Source organism: Rhyacophila brunnea, unplaced genomic scaffold (assembly GCF_057557595.1).
Source record: "Rhyacophila brunnea isolate RB1 unplaced genomic scaffold, BYU_Rbru_1.0 scaffold_23, whole genome shotgun sequence".
Classification (NCBI taxonomy): Eukaryota; Metazoa; Arthropoda; class Insecta; order Trichoptera; family Rhyacophilidae; genus Rhyacophila; species Rhyacophila brunnea.
The window spans coordinates 19,502,651-19,524,804 of NW_028232893.1; the positions used below are offsets into that span (position 1 = coordinate 19,502,651).

A 22,154-nucleotide genomic window follows, 5' to 3' on the forward strand; every position below is an offset into this window, starting at 1 on the left:
ATGACACATCCAAGAATGTGCACTGTGGCATTTTCATCTGGTCATTTTAGTCTAGTTTTGATAGAATATGTTAATGGTCTCTATGTTATCACTTAAAGAAGATCCGAGATCAACTAGTTTTTTGATTAATCGAAAAACCATCTCGTGGACTTTCTCAAAAAGAATAACAAAACCTAACTGAAAAAAAACCCGAATCGATTACGTTTTTCTCATGACAGATTCGGGCCGCGTGTTTTTTTTTACCACGCCTGATCTTGGGCAAGTGATTTTACGTGACCTATCAAAACGGCAGTGGCAAAAAACGATAAAACGATGCAACGCAAGAAATAAGAGGTGTCAAATATATTCCATTCAGTATCTGCCCAAACGCCGAGTCGACCAAACGTTTGAAAGTTAATTAAATTTGTAATTTTATTATAAACGTGTGTGGTAACAACGTCACGCTAACAAGTTGTTTATTTATTTATTTTTTTGATCGCGGTTATATCATCAATTCAACAGAAGTTATTATAAAAACACAAGATGGCGTTCAATAACAAGGTAATAAACAATATTATTATAATACCTATTCTATAACATAAAAAAATAAACTAAAATCCGTAACGTTTTTCTGCCTCGCTAAAAAAACATTTTAACATAATATTTCCCACAAATTTAGTTTCTAGAAATACATTATACCTTCTCATGTGCTAATAGTAATATAGTGACAATACATTAAATTCATTTTTGGGGGCGTCCTGTACTCCAAACATGGGATCTCCATATCGTCACTTCAATACTACAATAATTAGATAACTTGACTTTCACTGTTTTTAAGATAGCTATTGAATATGATTCTAATTTTTTCCTTCTCTACAAAATGATAAAACTAGTTAAATCAGAACTTAATGGGAACTGTATTAATTTTGTGTTTGAAAATATTAAATAACTTAAGCAACCATAAATGCGTTAAATAAATAAAATAATATATCTACAATATTTTTTCATACAATTGAACATAATTTAATTGTTCCCAATTGGACAAACCACAATTTTCCATTTTTATTTTAAATAATAATTATAGCCTAGATTTATGTTTTCCCGACAATGACCAAATCAGAGAGTTATCTAGTTGTAGTATTGAGGTGACGATATTATTATTCTTAACAAAAAACTGACGCCGACGATCTGAAATCTACAGTAATAGATTCTTCGTGGACGGGTTTCAGATATAAATTTTGAAAAAAGCATGGGTATCGTCGATTTATTTTACAAGATAATTGAACTTACAAATATTTGTAGTATTATTTTGTGCGCGTTTCAAATGGAGGGTAGGGGCTCTGGCGGGTATTGATACCCCACTAGTGCACTGTAATACTTTATTCATTAGCAGTATAATTCATAACGTGACCCTCCTTACATGGTCTTCCCAAATTTCTCTCCCCATTCCGATCTATCGTTCGAAATCTTCTTCCAATCTCAGATGTCCATTTTTGGAGCATCCGTGTAACGTCAAATTAACGAATCAATCACCCAACCATCCAAACACTCTTCCCACTGATGGTTTTGCAAAAATCTGAGCTGATTGATCCATGTTCATTCATTATGTTGGATTACCAAATTCCTCGTAGACTTAGGACTTAAATGCCGTTTAGTATGGTTACATTTTGACTAATAGCGACACGTAGTTATCAGATGGAAATGATAATATACCTATCTCAAAATACTGTCACTGTGGTAAGCCCCAATTACATATTATATTCACGCACAATTAATAATACATTATGTACGTAGGTAATTAATACACTTTTATAAAATATAATATATATTTAACTGAGACTGTCTATTATGGATTTGTTTAAATTAGCATTCTCCAATGATACATCGCGGTTTCCACTTTTTTGATTATTCTGATAATTATTGCATCTTTGTCATCAAAGATTATTTGTGAATTAAATATGCAGTCTTCTAGAAAAAAAAACGCAGTGATACCTTGCAGAGTTTATTAAAGCATTATCATACATAGATCTAGACACGTACTCGTATATAATATAATTTTATTATATACGTATCTCTAACTATTTTTCCCCAATTTTACTCTGAATAACAAAACAGATTGCAGATTTTTTACTGTGCGTTAAGCCACAACTTGCGTGTTTAAAATACAGCATTAATACTCGTATTTAAAATCAAGACATATTTTCTTAATAATTAATTTCAATTATATTGTGAAAAATTACAATTACATCACCATGTTCGATTCTAAGAGGATCATAATAATATGGCCTCCACAGAGTGAAGTTGTATTAATAGATTTATATTTTTACGGAAAATGGCTGTGTTAGCCACTTGCTCGCGTAGCCTATTACGTCCATATTTTGGGTCATTTGAAAAATAACACATTAATTTGCCAGACTAGTTTTTGAACCCGGTATCCATTACATTATAAGCCGATACATTACTGCTAGGTCATCGTGGGCGTAAAATATTATTTTATTGTTAATTTATTGATTTTTGTACTTTTTGATGAAGCGAGTGTTATATCTGATTCATGGAAAACCGCCATTACTAAGGGTGACCAGGGTGACCTCAATCAATTCAGTCCTGTTAACATTCCTAACGGTTTTGTTGTCATTATAATACAAATATTATTTTATGTAATAAACACAGTGAGTAAATTTAACGAACCGGAATGCTCGATAGGTACGTAATTTACAAAAATTATCAAAGTGTGTTCGTTTTTTTACAACGTTTTTATTAGGTCGTATTCTTATTTGTCCGGTGGTTGTTTGTCCGGTACAAATCTTGCAATCGATTTTTCACTAACTTCCCGACTAGCTAGACATTTGAAACTTTTAGAATATATCAGAACACGATGCCAATGCATTTTTTAATACTTTTAGCCATTTTTAAGTAGAATTAAATTCATTTTCAGTTAATTCTGTTTTGTATGAAAAGTTATTTCGGAAGATATCCGTAATCCAATCCACTATTATTGGTTGCTAGGGTCCTAACAACTAAATTATTAATATATACGTGCGTTACTATGGAAATCAATATGAGTGTCAAAATGACATTTTAGTATTATATCTATGAAATACAATTTTTTTTTGATCGTTTAAGCTAGTCAATTCAAGTTTATATGATTCAACAGAAAATATTAAAACGTTGTATATAAAAAGTTCTTTTTATCTTGTAATTATTTATACATCCTCCTGAGACGGACAAAATATGCAATAATATTTATTAAATTTCTAACAATAAAGAATATAATAGCCAAGGCAGCGCCATTGGTGGAATTAACATTATCTTCGAAATACTCTCAAAAGTTGTACAATTATACTTTATTCGTTTATCAGCAAACCAAGTTAATTTGTTTATCAGTAATTCAAAAACCAGAATGAAATTATTAATCGACAATCCCATCACTCGAAGCTGCGCTCCGGTCAAAACCGTTCCATTTCGAGTCCTGAATAAATAGATACTTATTTAATTCTATACGTATCAATATACCCGGCATAAATATGGTTGCTGTAAATACTCACAGCATTACCCAATCTTTTACATGATCTTTTTTTAATCATAAAATTGGATAGTTTGATGACCTCCATGGAATATAAGTATTGTTTCTATATCGTATAAAGTATTATTGCATGTTTTGATTTTTCCGTTTCCTCTTCTATCTGGCACCTATAAGGTCAAACCTTTACTTAGTGAATATCATTTTTAACCGCCAGAATATGTCTGTATACCTACTCAGCATTGATACAATATTCAGTATGCGCATTAAATTGTCATTACTAGTAAACAATCGTGTTAGGAATTTAATAAAATTGACTAAAAATGAGAAATCTCGGCACTACAACCCAATGTGGTGGCCATCAGCTCAATGAAACATCTCAACTCATTTCTGTCTCCCGAAAATTCACTCAACTTAGTCTCGGGGTTGCCTACACAGGAATGGTACAACTGGGCGCAAGGACGATCGGGCGCCGCACTGACGAATGAATAAATACACGATTATTATGATTTTATAGAAAATAGACGAGGAATTTTAATCAGTTTCTATATATAACTTAGTTGTTTTAATTCAATTCGTTCTTAACATAATGTATTTATTGATGATTGAGAATTATCACTGAGGCTTTATATAAAAATAAAAGAACTCTCTTCTCGTTGAAACATATGCACAATTAAATCATTATTTACGTGTGAATATTCAAATTCTCACCAAGTGTTAAATATTAATATAAAAACATTAATATATATTTTAAAAGTACCAATAATTCACGAACGTCTATTTATTTTCGAATTTCATTTGCTTGCTTGGTACCCAGTTGTCCCAGCACTGAATCGTCCTAGACCCACCTACACCGTTCAACCACCGTAATCTAAGTCTCCCAAACCACTTTCCCTTCTAATATTTTAAATACGACCCCCTTAGTTGTTTGGGTTCTTCCATTCTTGGGGTAAGTTCACCCCAATGGAGTCACTCCACGTTCACGTGAGAGACGACGAGAAGATCATACATACATTGCGTAGGTATAAACATTTCGCGTTAAAAACCAAGTTTAATTGCCTAGTATAAAAATAATATTGAAATACCTACGAAGTATTTTAGACTTTCCTAATTCTGGATTATTCTATAATTTATAAACGTGTTTGTGCGGTTTTTTCCAAAGTTATTTTAAAGATCAGACAATCCGTTGCAAAACAGGTTACAAAATAAATGATTATTATTGTTAGAAGACTCAAATTCTTCGATATGACTATTTTTTTTTCTCAGTAAGAATTCGTTTTCAATTTAATATTATGTATTAAAAAAAGTGACCGTTGTAAATTGTTATGCGAGTAGCAGAGCCGGTTTAGTATTTCTTGGCGCCACTCCAACATGATAATAATTATTATAACGCCCTTAGATAATGCCTTTTACAATGAAGGCTCCTGTTTAGGCTGGGGTAAAAAATGGGATTCTGGATTATTAGGTAAGCAATGACGTTTATAGTTTGGTTCTAAGATATTTTAGTTCTGACAATTAAAACACATTTTTTGATAATTCATATCGATAAAAATAAGGCAGTTTTTTTTACCAAGAATTCCATTAAACGTTCATTAGGCCATGCTGTATAAGTATATTATTATTTATATAATATATTAAGTACACTCACAGTATGTATATTATTAGGAAGTGTGGTGACTTAAAGGCGTATGCATAGTAGATTTTTTTTAAATAAGTCGTATAAATCACTATGCAGTCAGCAGATTTTTGGATAAATAGTGACTAATGACAAACTTGTGGGAAGCTGCGAAAACAAAATTAATAATCAAATTACACTGAAATAGTAATAATTATAGTCGCGGGCAAAGGAGTATTGCATTAATTGCCGATTATATAAGCAATCACTAATCAAAGAGTAACGTATGATTTTTTAGCATTAATGTATACCTACATCGATGGAGGCTTTGAATAAGAATGCGAACGTGTCAATGTTTCAATAATATATTAGATAATAGATTTTTTTATATACTTACAACGTTTATAAATTTTCTGTTCAATTATTATGCTCAATATGCTCAAACTTGTACTTGATATGAAGTAAATAAAAAACAAACAAACAAACAAATATAGAATACTGAAATGTCATTTTGACGTCATTTTATTTTGATTTCCATAGTAACGCACGTATATATTAATAATTTAGTTGCTAGAACCACCCACTTAGCAACCAAATAGTGGATTGGATTACGGATTTCTTCCGAAATAACTTTTCATACAAAACACAATTAACTGAAGATGAATTTAATTATATTTTAAGATGGCTAAAAGTATTAAAAGAATGCATTGGCACCGTGTTCTGATATATTCTAAAAGTTTCAAATGTCTAGCTAGTCGGGAAATTAGTTAAAAATCGATTGCAAGATTTGTACTGGATAAACCACCAACGTACAAATAAGAATACGAGCTAATAAAAACGTTGTAATAAATAAATCGTGTGGAAAATTATCTGCGATCTGCATTTATAATTTAAATAATATCATGTACTGATAAAATAAACATATAAATAACAATTATTTTATTTATATTTCGCGTTTTGTATAATATGTTAACTATTGTATGCAAATTAAAAACTAATTTAATCGCGGAAAGCGGCGCTGCCATGTTAAATACTAGGTATGTTGCTCTTTTGTCAATTCACTTTCTTCGACGTATAACATTGTGTAATCGAAAGGATATCTTTAATTGTCGAAAAATCTAAGTACATAATAAGTTAGTAATATAATTGATTCTGCTGAGATCCAGTGAAATTAATTCTTAATATAATTTGACGTGCCCAAATGTCGGCACCTTGCCCACGGGCCGACCCTGGTAAGTAGATAGGTGAAAAATAATGAATAATAAAAAATATAACAACATAATAGACAATAATAGTATGTAACCATGTATACCTATTGAGTAAGATAACCAGAGACAATTTAGCTTTCTTTCCGCATACCTAACTATTTTAGGTAGGTAAGCATGAAAAACGGGTAAAAGATATTTCCTTGCTCTATTTCGCGTATAAATATAATTAATATTATTTACAAACGTCGGCGAAATTATTTTATCACTGGTAATTAGATATTTGAATGAAAATGAGTTTTCCGGTTAAAGTATGCAATCGAATCTCATTTCTTTGGAAACATTAATTTCTATTTTTTGCGGTCGACGATTTTTCATGGCATGTTTCTTTTTTTGATTTGACATAGTTGGCGAATATTTTATTATTTATTTATATTATAAAATCTACATCGATTATTCGCTAAGCAGCAGTGAGTAGTAAATCAATAAAATTACAATATTGGATTATAATTCGATTTGACAATTACTTCACAATGCAATTATTATTGATATTATTAGCATAATAGGGTTCCATGCGTCGCTATAGTACTTGTTTTCCGAATATCCATTTTAGTCAAAATCGACATTTTAATGCAGTTATATTTCTTTTGTCTAACTACACCGAAATCATTTATAAAAATTGTATATTTTCATGTAGAAACAGAGATATTTTTTTAAAAACTCCGAATACGCCATGTTTCGCAACGATTGCTTTGTGCTTATTTTCAGAATGTCAAATACAATAGTTCGGTCTCACTCTCGCATATCGCTTTCATATAGCGCTGTCTACTTCTAATGTCGCTCACTTCATATGTGACTGATGTCTGTTTTTCGTCTTTCAAAGCGCGCGATTTTGACTACTATTGTGTTATTTTAAGTTTCTATCGTTTAAATAGTGAATTTATCAAATTTAAAGTTATCAATCTTGGCTGGTACATCACCAGTTCGCTCTGAACTTCTAGCAGAGTTATGGAAGTAAGTATTTTAACCTAAATTACTGTATTTTGTACTGAGAAACAGAGATAATATCCCAACGGTCATACGAATTGTACAGTGTGACTCGGTAACTACGGTCTTAAAAAATAATTATTATTAATGTCTATAATCAAAACTTTTTCTGTTTTTAATTTACTTTTTATCTATTCATGCTAAAATGTACGCGAATATTTAATCTCATTTATTAATAAGATGTGTGTTTATACCTATTTTTTTTTTGGTGGATTTCCATTGAATTACAGTACATTTGATCGTATTTTCATTAAGTATAATTATAATACTATTGGCTATCCAATAGATATTTTAGTTAATGTACGATCTATTAAGGTTAATTCTGGTTTCGTGAGTGAACTATTTTATATAATAATATTATACTCAGGATAGAATATTCTCAATCAATGGTTATTAAATAACACATGCCCCTATTTTTTGTTCCATGCCAATAAAACATAATACCTAATATGCAATATATGGTTTGTAATAAGTTTAATTGTATCAAGTTCGATTAAAATCCATAATGAAGCATTATTTGTGAACAATAAAAATATCATTGCCACCGTTTTAATATAGAAATTAGGAAAATTTTACTACCTACATTATTATTACGTAAATCTATGGATACAGTTTTTTTATAACTATAATTAGATATATAATTTTATGTTGATTCCCAATTTTGTAAACAGAAAATGGTGAATGGCATATTTTATAATTACCTATGAAATTAGATAAAAACGATCATCGATACAACTTGATCACATATTTACAAAAAATCATGTACCTATCAGTAAATTTATTAAAATTTACGTAAATATATATTAAGTTTTTAAGTTTGTACTTTTTGACCACACGGTATACCGTGGTCCATGCAACGATACGCTACCTACGGTCTAACATTCCGAATGTCCTTGTTTTGTTCCGAATATCTACTTTTCGGAGCCAGCGCTGAGAATGATCCGTATATCCACATTGCTTACTTGTAAATAAAACGTATTTTCTCTTAGTTTAATGAATTATACTAATATATTATTCATCAAATCTCTTCTTGGATAATGTGGCAATCATAAAAAGGAGACAGGGTGCTTGATATATGTACTGATATTTAAATATAAGACAGGGAACTTTGTTTTTCGTTTCCTGAACAATCGACAATTGGTCTATTCGGAAAACAAGTACTATGGCGACGCATGACAAAACAGAACAACGATAAATATAACTATGACCTTTCAGGAAAAATATAAATTTAATATTGAAATTGTCCTGTCTCTATTATGTTGATAGATTATTAATAGCACATATTTTCAATACGCCATAATAAATCAAATTATATACCTAATTTCTGCATTCCTAATCGCTAGAAAGCCTCAAATAAACGGGACTTAACTCGGTGTTGCCGGCAAGCTTATAGGATATCTTATCTTAATCAATATAATGTGACTAGGTACAACGAAATAATGACCTAACCTAACCTAAATAGATTCCACAAAAATTAATGTTTCATTTTTCCCCTGGCTGTTCTGTTTTTTAATGCTCTGTTTTGTCATGTTTTGTTTCGTCCGGTTACCAGTAATAATAAACTTGTCAGTAATATTCAAGTACCTATAGACCTACAAACTTATCTGAAGAATGGAATGGGGGAGCCACTGTCGAAAACTACCCATTCAAGACTCCTAACTGGACAAAATCTTACATTCGAATGACATTTTCAAAATGCCGTCCTATGGTAGTTTGTAGTACCTACCATTTTTGGCCATTCTACAGATAAGTTTGTAGGTCTGTACCTATGACATGATGCCGATGCGTGTTGTTATCTCCTTGGTTACTGTAGGCAACTAGTTGACTCGAACGACGATTCGCTTTTGAATCGACAAAGGTAGAAAATGACCTCAACTTCGTTCAATCCAACTTACAAGTTGGTCAACTTTGTTGAAATATGATTTCCACTATTATCAATTGAATTTTAACTATCGTTAATTTTATTAACATACAGCAAATGTGTAGGTACCTACAGTAACGTCCCGTGGGGGTAGGTAGATTGAGCGTTGCTTGCGGCGGCAGTTACTCGAAGGCCGGCAAATCGAGGAGAATCATTTGGAATATATGTATAGAAATAGCTACCTAATCTTAGTAATAACGAGAATATCATAAAAAAATCAGCTCACTGGTTTTGTCGGGTTCGCAACATCTAGTTTACTTCCGTTGCCCTACTACGTCCTTGGTGACCAAAAACAACACGTGCAGATTTGCGAGTAATTACGGTCTTATATTTTGTTAGTAATGTATCCATACAATACATTTCCTAGATATTGGACTCATGAAAGGATGATAAAAATACTTTATAAAAAATGGGGCGGCATTTTGGTGCTGCCTAGGGGCGGCATTTTATTTAGGGACGTCACTGGATACCTATGTAATACTAGGTAACAGATTTTTAAACCTAACCTAACTAATATACACATTATATTATTTAAAAAAATATTCCTATTTCAGATCAGATGATGTATAATTACAAATCAATGATAAATTTAAATCTGTTTATTTTATTAAATAATCAATTAATTATACAGACATATGACTGAATCGCAAATCTGGTTTTTAAGGCATTTGTGCATGAAAAACTTAATTTAAAAAAAATAGAGGCTTCTTCGCGTAATAATTCCGGTCTCTTGGCTGCAACAATCATCTCTATAACAAATTGGAGAATATGTATATTTTAATTGTACATTTAAACAGATTGTTTTCACCAAGCGTTGATAACATTTAAAAAACTGTTTTCACCTAACACATAATATTCTGTTCTGCCATTATCACATTGGAAATGGATGGTTTTCATAAATCAACGACAAAATTTAAATTATCAATTTGCACACGGAAAGAAATAGTCACTGACCCGTGGGGGTAGGCAGGTCGTGCGTTGCTTAAGGCGGCGCATTATAAAGGACGGCAAACTATGAAATGAAGACGAATATTAAATATTAGAAATTTTGAGAACAACGGTGTTTTTTTCGTGAAGCAAACTATGCAGTCGATTCGTTCACAACTCAAAATCAGTAAGTGCGTAAGGCCTCTACGTCACTAAACGCGCCACTAAATGTCAGCCCAGGTCCATAACATAGTGTATAGACCAGATCGAGGCCAAGAAAAATAGTGGGGCGACCTATGCCTTCAATGTATCCTTTCGCGGTATTGAGGGCAATGAATGGGTGGATGATCTGGCAAAGGAAGCTGGCCATTCAGGAATGCCATAAAAGTGACTGGAATGAGGCCATAAAGAAAATGTGCCCAAGCATGTGGATAGATTTTCACCACAGGGCATCCCTAGAAAAGGGGAAATGGAGTAAGTCTATTCTACCATCCCTACGGTATGTGCCCTGGTTTGTAGTCTCCTTAGAAGAGATATGAGCGCTGATATTGAGACTGAGAACAGATCACACAATGGGTAAAAGATTTGATATCCTCATGGGAAGAAGCGATTCGGAGCTCTGCGATGAATGTGGTGTTTTGGAGGATATTTCACATAATATAGCAGTACAATGCCCTAAATATGAACGTAAGCTGCGAATTGCGGATATTTTTGAGAATGCCGACGAATTGAAAGTCGCTCTGGCGGTGAGTAGGTAAGACGGAATAACTTGGCAAAATAGTAATAGTAACAGAATTAGAGTGAGGACTTGATCGGCGGATGTCCTTCTAGGTGAGAAGCGGCAATGTGACTGCGAATCGCAGTCAAAGGCTCGTTCAAATCATAAAAAAAACATGTTGTATTTTTTAAATTTTCATCGGAATTATTATATGAAAAGCAGTATACACGTCCATAAATACAAGGATAATCGTTTAAAATATTCATAAAATCCAGTCAATATAGTTGTGCTAAACAATCTTGTTTTGTGACCTTACAATCTGCTTGATCAACAATTTACTTGAAATACTTATGTACATAAACAAGGAGTGACTTCATTCAATTAATTCTAGGATATCAAGATTCTGAAACAAAACAAAAATAGGACCTGTACCAAAGGCCCACTTACATAGTAAAATCACCGGATATGCGTAGTACCTAATTACATGTATTTTGAACATGGCGGAAATGTGCGATATCAAAAATTCTCCATGGTCTCAACTCTCAACCAACACCATAAACAAAATAAATATTATTGAATAATATTTATGTACTAGAGATCACAACATAATCACAAAGCATTAATTGAATTAATGGCCACACCAAACCACAATCGTTCCGCACCACACCCGGTCTTAATAAGGCGTATCACGGGACCCTACGTTTGGTGTGAAGCATCAGTATTTTTTTATGACTGGGAATGTCTCAGGAGTAGTCATCCAAAACGCCTTGGACTCATATGTGCAATCACATAATATATTAATAAGAGATAAATGCAAAAGCCAGTTCTGGTTTATGACTTAAAGTCTGTCAGGCCATTAAATGCAAGAAATACAAAGTCCAACGAGTGTCCTTAAATATTACGTATACCTATTGAACGAGCGTTTCGTTTAGGTGATAAACTTTAATGCATACATACATACTGAAAATAACATATTTTTAACACGTGTTTAAGTTTAACTCATATTTCTCCACAATCGAGAATCGTACCTTCTTACAACCACACTTTTCTTCCTTGATTCCATAGCTAACCACAAGACCCACATATATGTACCTATCTATAGCTTTTCGTTATTTTGATTCTTTCAGTTGACGTTCCTAACGATTGCATCGGTTCTGGTGTCTCTGGTCGTCGCAGACGTATCGCACATCGTCCCGAAGCCAGAAGAAGAACACGTCTCAGCTGGTCCACCGAACCCGTATTCCTTCAGCTACACTGCTGGAAGGTTTCCGGGACACGCAGACAGGATGCACAGCGAATCCGGTGACGGCACTGGAACTGTCCATGGTGAATATCTACTTCAATGTTTACCTAATCATCCTTCTGCATGATGCCTATATAGCTGGAGGATAAAATTCTGGACACTAAAGATAAACTGGGTTATTCTTAAACAGGAACATTGTCAGTTAATGCAATGTACGAAATTTAGAGTGGAATTCCGGGCAATTGGACCCTAAAGCGCCGGCTAGACGCTCATGCTTTTTCTTTTTTTTTCTTTTCGACCATGTCCGATCCTAATAGGATCATATGGGCCTCCACATAGTGGAGCTTTGTATTGACAGATTTTTGTTTTTACGAGAAATGTATGTCAGCCACTTGCTTAACCTATTAGGTCTCTGACTCATACACAGATTGAAAAACATGTGTACTTGTTAGACCCAAGATTCAAATCTGGGACCCACGACGCAATAGGCCAACGCTTAAGCCGTGCGGCCATTGTAGGTGTAAGATATTAGTATTATAAATGTGTATCAGATATTATTATAAATTTACCAAAGATCATTCAATTAGACGCTCATGATTTACGACAAGCTTACCTGTGCAAACCAGTTTGTATCGTGAAGCCCGTGTGAATGGACGGGAAAACGGAAGCGCGCGCAAACCGAAAAGCGCTGTAAAAGTCTATACCGCGCAGGCAAGTCGCTGCCGTCCAGCCGGCGCATTAAAGATGTTTAAAAAAACACACGAAATATTAAAATGATGATTCGTTTTTATTATATTTATATTTCGTATTCAACTCGTACCTACTAATTACAAAAATAACACACCTACTCAAATTTAATCATAATTAAAAACTGTGTAGGTACCTAGTAGGTGCCCATTTTGCCCGAATACCCCGGGCATAGCGAATATTGGTTCAAATCAGCACACCTAACTTACTTAACTAAGTCTAAATACGATGGACTCCTTTGGACACCGCCTCTTCACACATAGGTATACACTTTAGTTCAGCCGCTGTTCTTTTGTGTAACTATCTTTAGGAATAGATACAACGCTTTGAGATGATCCGCCATTATAATATTAACTGGAGTGTCTTCCAAAAAAATAATATCATTGTTACGTTGCGAGGTGTCTTGATGGTAACATAATAATATATCTTCAATGTAATATTTCCAGGAACATACTCTTACGTGGATCCTCGCCACCAGGTTCGCACTGTTGAATATGTAGCTGACGAAAATGGATTCCACCCTTCCCTTAGCCACCCTGCTCCAGCAGAGACAGTTGCTGTCGCCGAAGAGAGAGAACGCCATTTTGCGCTTTTCCAACAGATCGCAGAGGACCATGCTTCATACCGCAATGATGGTAAGTTATTTATTTATGACGTTTTTCGCCTAGGTTGAAAGTTGAAACTAGGATGGTGTGTGCCATTAAGCTTTTATATGGAGTAAACCAATGGAGTCATCATAATATTTTGATCAATGTCAGGCGCGCATACAGAAAAATGGTATGGGAGGGGGGGGTTCCATTTCAAAAAACTATCCATAATAATTTATTATTGATTTGTTAAGGCGCCGAGAGGGGGTGGGGTTGACAACATTGTAGCAGGTGTCACTGACTTCCGCATTTACCCCGCGGACCCCATACCCAGACACTTTCAGTCTAACGATGAACACCTCGCCTGCAGTTTAACTAAGGATGTTCACTTACGAGCTATTACGACATCAAGTGGTTATCGAATGTGTGTGGCTTAACGGTCTTAATTATTATGATCGTTAGTATCCGTTTATGTCGTCTGCGCCGTCTTGTTTTTAGACATGGTGCAACGAAATAAAGCGAAATGAAGCAAACATTGGATTCAGACAATTCATGAATACCACGGGAATTTCTCTGACATAGACCTTGCATGTCGTAGAATACCGAGATATAGTTTGACAGCCAAATCATTCGGTCAAGGTCCTCAGTCATAACGAATACCTACTTATATAATGAATAGTTATTCGTTTAGACTGTAGTAATATGGAATTTGCACAGGGCTGGGAATGGAAAAATTTACGAACCGGAGCGCTCGACAATTTTCTATAGATATTTACATAGTTATCAAATTTTACCTATTTATAAAAAATAAATGTGTAAGATTTTCTATTATATGGCCTATCTGGCTCAGACGGTCAAAATATTTTTTCCACGGGACGGAACAATAATTTTACCAATTTCACGAACCGGAACGGCGCTCCGGTCCAATTCGAGCCTTGAATTCGCACCAATGGATGCATGATCTTTAATGCGTACCTACTTATTATTCACAAAATGTAATAAGGTACCTACATAATTTTTTGTTTGTCTTTCAGGTCACCAAGCAGTCCACCCCCATGAGACAAAGGCGGTTATTCACGCCAAGCAAAAACACTTCACCCTCTTTGAGCAGATTGCATCTGACCACGCTCGAATTGCCGCGCAAAGAGCAGAAGAAAAAGCCGCGTATGACGCAGAACACCCCAACCATTTGGACGAAGAAAATTATTAAACATCTATTTTATTCGATATAACTATTTATTAAATTTGATAGGTAGGTATCTAGTATACCTAAGTACGTCACATTGATGTTTTTATTCGATTTGTCTTAAGGAAATATTTACGCTACAACAGCTGAATATTATATAATATTACTACCAACTGTACTTAACAATTCATTTTTTTTTTATTACCTATGGTTTCAATATGCTTTTGTTTAAGAATGTGAAAAAATATGAGACCAAAAATTAAAATAAATTTTTAATTATTACAACACTGTAATGAATTAACGAACAAACTATTTTTATAATAAACTATTGTTCAATATTGAAAATAATATGCTATTTTTATTTATGTGTCTAGGTACTCACTAGCGTTGCCCACAGCGTTTTTCCAACATCTAGCATTTTTGAATAGGCATCTAGCTTGCAACTGGCGTATAGACTTTATGACGATCGGTCATAATATATTATTATAAATGCCGAAAAACACTTTTCTTATGTTGGCGTCCTGTGTCACAGGGTGTAAATACGATGTCATAGCTGTCAATGGTTCAAATAGACTATATTATGACGATCGGGCACATATATGCTAAGAGCGTTTTAGTGTTATATGATCAAATCTATGCCATTCTGACATTTATACATACATATTGTATGACAGCTATGACTTCGTATTTACACTCTGTGACACCCTGTGACACAGGACGCCAACATAAGAAACTGGTTTTTCGACATATTATATATGACCGATCGTCATAGAGTGTATTTGAAGCAATACAATACCTATGTATGTTTAATATGTCGGAATGGCATAGATAAATGATCATAGACACTAAATCGCTCTTAGCATATATGTGCCCGATCGTCATATAGTCTATTTGAAGCTTTATACTATCTAGTGTTTAACGACACCTATGCAGCTTAAAATGTACCTACTCACAATAAAGCCAGTACAGTGTAGGTGTAAATATAAGATTTGTGCTTAAATATCAACATGCCGGTCTTTTCTACCTTATAAATAAAATAAATTTTACACACAACATTATGACTAAATTTCTTAAGTACATAATATACCTATGTACTTAAGGTGGCGAAGGGTGGAGGTAGGCTGTTAAGATCCGAAATAAATAATGCACACTAAACTTTGTCAGTCGAACGTACTTGTTTTCATTAAACTAAGACTACAGTGTGTAGACAATGTTTGTTAGTTTTCAAAACTCAATTAAACCCTGTCTAGCCAACCCATAGTAGATAATAGTAAATATATATTCATTTATCCATAAAATATTTAAATTATGTTATTAAACTATAAATAATTTGAGATATTTTAAAGATATAAGAATATTTTTTATCGATTATGTGGGTCTATTCTATACATATTGACCGCTCAAGTGATAAAGTGATAAATATTATCAAACTTAGGGTAGGTTTGTATCAAAATATTAGCACTTATTGTAACAATTACACGAAGTTGGTTTTTATTGTTGCAATAAGTGCTATATTGTAACAGCACCTATCTTACTGCTGTTAAAATAAAGCACTTATTGCAACAATAAAAACCAACTTCGTGTAATTGTTACAATAAGTGCTAATATTTTGATACAAACCTACCCTAAGTTTGATACTATTTATCACTTTAGCGTTCGATAAGTATAGAATAGACCCAATGGTGTGGTTAGGCAGGGATTAATGAATTTAAAAAAAAACTAACCAAAACCATGTGTTATGTATTCTTTATTCAATGAAAAAAACTAAGTATGACTGAAAAGATGTGCACTATTTTATCGAATCGCCCATAGCATACCTAAACTATTATGATTTAGTTGATAGGGTTTAATTGAGTTTAATTGAATTAAAAAAAATAACCAGCACCATCAGCTGCAAATTGTACCTATTGGTTCTAAGTTCAATGAAAACAAATAAATATGACTGTCAAAGTTTAGTGAGCACCATTTATTTCAAATCTTAACAGCCTACCTCCACCCCTCGCCACTGCTATGTATCTACCTACTTGCACTTATTTTATTTTTAATTTTATGACTTATTTTATTAGTTGTAAAAGACGAAATTCTTCTTCAATCTTTGTTCTTGTAAAATCAACGTATTAATGACGAGGTAATATTAGTTTTTAAACACTTTTCGATTTTTATAAAATCTAACATTTTTTCTGCCATCTAGCTCATCTTTATTATTGTGAATGACAGTTAAGTTGGCAGCACTGCTTCTAATCCTTTATTGACATATTGAACCCAATTCTTTAATTTATATTTAAATATCGTATGGATGCATTAGCGCACATTACGTTTTTCTGGTGAGAAAACTATAATCTGGTATAAATCACTATGTGCATAATTATTTTTGGCAACGTCTTCACTGGATTTAATTATTCCATAGATAACGTAGGTAGGTAATATTCCAAAGTTGATTTTTTTTTAAAACCTACTTCTTTACGGCTGTTCACACACAAATTTATTATTAATTGAATAGTAAGGTACCTAAATTTATTAGAAATTACATACCGATTTCCATAGATTGCATACCTAATTACTACGTGAAAGACACCATTTAACACGGATAATAATAATTATTATATAATATTTACCTAGGTATATCAATCCACTACTGGATAAAGGTTTCTTCAACCGGATTCAATTCCACTAGATTACACGAATTGCTATTATTATATTATTATCTAGCTATTTATATTGTCATTATAATCATCAACCTGAATTAATTCACTGCTGGATGAAAGCAACCCCAATCGGATTCTACTCCTCTCGGTCATATGAATTGCTATATATATATATATATCAAAATTGGTGATATTATAATATATCTACCTATTTTTATTCCGTCATTATCATCATCAACCTGGATCAATCGATTGCTTAATGAATGCCTCTCAAAACCGATTCCATTTCTCTTTCATATATGCATTGCTTCTTTTGTTATATCTAAGTACCTACCTATATTTGCTTTAATTTGTTATATTTTATAAATAATATTCGTTTCATCGTTATCAGAATTAGACTGGACCATTCCACTGATGGATGGACCTGTATGATTCTAATACTCGAAGGCCGAAGCAACTGTCTGAAAGCGAGAGTATCGGCAGGAATATGTGCCTACAGAAGTATGTATAGCCGATCATTAATAAATTGGTAGCAGCGCACCAGGTTTGTTCTTCACACTTGAATTTATATTTAATAAAAAATGTTATTATTTGTAATTTTTAGTCGAATCATGTTTCTATATTATTATCTTAATTCTCTGTATTTAATACGAATGTAATACATTACCTGATATAATATTAATTTAAGCATCATGGTTTCTCATTTACAGCTTTTATAAGACGTAGGACTACGTCACGTAGGTATGTACCGTAGAACGCAAATTTATCATAACTACTTTTTATTTGTTTAAAGAAGGTAAAAGAAGTTTGAGAATTTTTGTTGGAAACAGCATGAGCCAAATAAGTTTACGAACTTTTGATCTAAATTCTAACCGAATGATCAATCGAAATTTGTACTTACTAGTTACTGTTTTAAATAATGTAAAATTTATGCACTTTTTAACAGTAATAATTCGTGGGTCGGGATGTGTATTCAGGTAAGTCACAAAACAGCAAAAATTAGATATGAATGCCAATATACTAAAAAAAAAATCTTTCGTTGTGTGTAGTCAGGCAAGTCGTAAGTCTCACCATTGGCGAAATGCATTTTCAGTCAAAACATATTTTTTATTTTACAGGGTGTACCTGTCACATGAGTAGTCAGATAAGTCAACGTTTTGTGTGACTTACCTTACTACTCATAGTTGGCTTGCCTTCAAACGTCATACCTACTCAGTGTTGATTTTGGTGAATTTAGCGTATTTTTTACGATATTTTGAGAAATTTTGAAAAAAAATAACAACAGAACGTAAGTAAAATAGTCATATTATAAATATGACTTACAATAAGCATGTGTATTATTTGTAAATTATACAAAATTTACCAAATTTATCGAATTTGATTCATTTAAATCTAAAAACACGTACACAATATCTAAACAAATAATCTTGCTTCTAGGTTCACCCACATACTCCAATAACTTGTAATGTATGTTGAGGATTCAGATGACAGCATAAAAGATCCTGATTTTAATATTCAAGAATTATTACAGTCTAATTTACCATCTGATGCTAGTGACCTTGAAGAACCACACCCTTCGTTCTCAAATAATGCTTCCACGATTACACATCACAACGATGTTTTAACCTGTAACCCTCATTCTCGATTCAGAAGAAATAATCTCCAAAAACGTAACTTAAAGGATTATACAAAAGCCTTCAGAAATGATGAAGAAGTTGTACGAAATACTGGCAAAAGGTATAATGGAAGTTATGAAGTTATGTATTAGACAAAGAGAACCAGGAAAACAACAGTTCAAAAGTAACAGTTCAATATTACTTGACTGTTGAACTGTTACGGCAATCAATTTGTAAAGGTTTTACAATAAAAACATTGGGTGAAAGTCACAATTTTTTAGAACATGTTTTGAAAAAAAAAAGTGAGACTACTTCCGTTATGCTTATTCAAGAAGATGCTAGTGAAAAAAATATCCCTTAAAATAAACAGCGAAGAAGATAACCAAATAGCAAAGACACATAATATACTCTCAATCCCATTATATGAGAGTCATAACTCTAGAAGGGACTCTGTCAGTATCAGAAAATACTTACCGTCACATTTGACAATAACTGAGATGTGTTCGCAATATTTGAAGAGTATTAGTTCTAATCCCATCAATATTCGTTTATACACAGAAATATTCCATAGCATGAACTTTACTTAACATTCAAACGGCCAAATAAGGATACTTGCCTAAAATGCGCTAAACTTAATATTATACAAATTAAGAATTCCACCGACGATGAGGAAAGAAATAAAAATCGTGAGGAATTGAAAGAGCATCATGACGAAGCTGACTTTGCATATTCAGCTAAGAGTTGTGATAACGAGTACAGCTTGCAAGATCCCTATTGCCAAATTGTAACATTTGACATGCAGCAATGTCTGCCCACACCAGTTGTTGAAAGTTCCCAGGCCTTTTACAAACGACAGCTATGGATGTTAAATTTGACAGTGCATGATTGTGATAATAACCAGGGATGTTGCTATGTATGGCATGAGGCTCTTGCTAATAGAGAAGCTAACGAGCTAACGATATCGCTTCATGCCTGTTCAAATACTTAACCTAGGGCATACATGATAGCAGTGAAACATTCTGAGACTTTAAACAGAATTGATCACAAAATTTTAGTTTCTGGCCACACACATAATATGGAGTGCGATAGTTACCATCGCATAATTTATTGAGAAGAAGAAAAAGACATTTGGTGGAATAATCGAACATCCTCATGATTGGGCCAAATTAATGTGCGAGACTGCAAAAAAAGTCCTTTTAAAGTCACTGAAATGACTCGTGCAGATTTTTTTAACTACTCGGATCGATTAAAAGGACCATTGCAACTAGGGACGGCTCTAGTAAAAGAGCAAAGTGTGCACTGCACTCCCATCATCGATTAAATAAAAATATATAATATACAACCCCCAAATATTCCGAAAAATGCGATATCGAAAACTTATACGAAATCAATCATTTTGAATTCCGCGCGTATTCGAACAATAGTGATTTCGACGCGCTAACGCCATCGTCTAGCAATACACACGTAACTACACCAATGAGACGCGACCAATACACACAATATACCTCCATCGGTGAGACATGCCAAGGAGCAAAATTCAAAGTGTACCTTGAATTTACACTATTTTTCACGCATACATTTAAAAATTCACATCAACAAATGAGGCTAGTAGAATCAAAACCAACAAAGTTCTATAAGACTACATGAGTCTTCGTTGGAAATGATGTTTTCCAAGTTAATTCTTCAGGGGGTTGTCTGTACCTAATGCCATAGCACACAAAGTTTAACTCGGCGTTCGGACAATAAAATCATACACTGGCCGATATAAATATTCCAACACAAGCGCTTAGGCCACGCGTCGAGATATAGTTGGAAGCCTAATTATTGATGACCAACGTCATGTCGATGCAATATGACGTGCAAAAATAGAAACATATTCCCGACTTATTTATCAAACGGTTAGTTTAGTAAGTTTAGTTCAACGTAAGCCGCTCCCGGTTTCACCGATTTCGCCGATATTATTATGCTAACGTTGGTGGATTAATTTTTTTATTTTCATTTTGAGATTACCCTATTACTATTAGTGTTTCAATAGGTAGGTATCTTAAATTTGATGTACACACAGTTCAGTTCAGCTTGTTGATTTGGTACTTAGGTGCATTATGATTTTAATCAGGTAGGTATTTCACAGAAAGGCTGTTATTGAGAATAAATAGGTACTTAGGTGTAGAATTGTAGACGTAGGTGGGTGGTAGCTTTTAACAATTAATTATCCTAGTGTTTGTCGCAATGAAGTTATCTTAGAAGAACCTTATCATTGGGTAGGTAACTGTGTATGTAGTATGTCGATAACTACCCACTGTCCTATAGTATAATGGGAATTAATTTTCCGAGTCGAATTCATGAAGCAATTATTATTCACATTGGCGCATCATCTATCCTATAGGTGGGTAAGTATAAAGACTGCTTTCGGATCACCATAAGTGCTAATACTTCGATACAACCCTACCTTGGAATGTCATCAATGGGAATTTAGAGCATAAATCGACGATTCAATTCAATACGTAACGTCATCGTAGGTATCGTGACAATGCATTCATTAATCGAAGTTGCGATTTTATATGACAGATCACAGCACTGTCGTGTCGCGGGAACGTTCTGCGATTTTAATCTGACATGGGCTGATTTTAAAGAAAATACCGAAGATATTGATTTTTCCCACTCAATATCGACGTTTCAATACAATGACTCAAGACAGGCTAAATACTCTTGCGATGTTAAGTATAGAAAAACAATTGATATCGTCAACACCAGACTTTAATGTTCGTGTTATCGACGTGTTTTCAAAATCGATGGAAGATGGACTTCTTGCATAAATAGGTGAGTTTTTTTTGCACTCCCTCATATTTTTGTCACCGGCCGCTACTGATTGCAACTCAGAAAAATAGACAGATGGGAATAAGTTTGTTTGGAGAGATGTTAAGTGGCTTCAATTCAACAAACATGAACCGGGAATAGTGAAATTTAAAAGAACTCTTGACGAGACGACTGCATTTTAACAAATTTCATATATCAGACGTGACAAGACGAAAGATTTGCTTTACTTCCATACATTTCACCGTATTATAGAGAATTTTATGAGTCACTTGAGACAGTCGGGGATTTAACACGTCCTGATACCATTGAAGAAATCCATACTGAAGTTTAATGATAACAATGAAACTTTATAATATGCACGTTTTTGTGCCTTTTCACTAC

General features: G+C 33.4%; 1 protein-coding gene across 1 annotated transcript; it reads left to right on the forward strand.

The window, feature by feature from the left end:
- Positions 1-332: 332 nt before the first annotated feature.
- Positions 333-15,043, forward strand: Cpr57A (Cuticular protein 57A). Its single transcript, XM_085950407.1, has 4 exons — positions 333-540; positions 12,060-12,258; positions 13,369-13,557; positions 14,544-15,043. The coding sequence occupies exons 1-4, from the start codon at positions 523-525 to the stop codon at positions 14,717-14,719; spliced, it is 582 nt and encodes a 193-aa protein (XP_085806533.1). The 5' UTR covers positions 333-522; the 3' UTR covers positions 14,720-15,043.
- The last annotated feature ends 7,111 nt before the right edge of the window (positions 15,044-22,154 follow it).

Bases quoted from the DNA above. Each gene is read 5' to 3' on its own strand.
- Cpr57A (XM_085950407.1), top strand. The intron at 12,259-13,368 runs GTGAATATCTAC...TAATATTTCCAG, and splicing joins CGGCACTGGAACTGTCCATG to GAACATACTCTTACGTGGAT. The intron at 13,558-14,543 runs GTAAGTTATTTA...TTTGTCTTTCAG, and splicing joins TGCTTCATACCGCAATGATG to GTCACCAAGCAGTCCACCCC.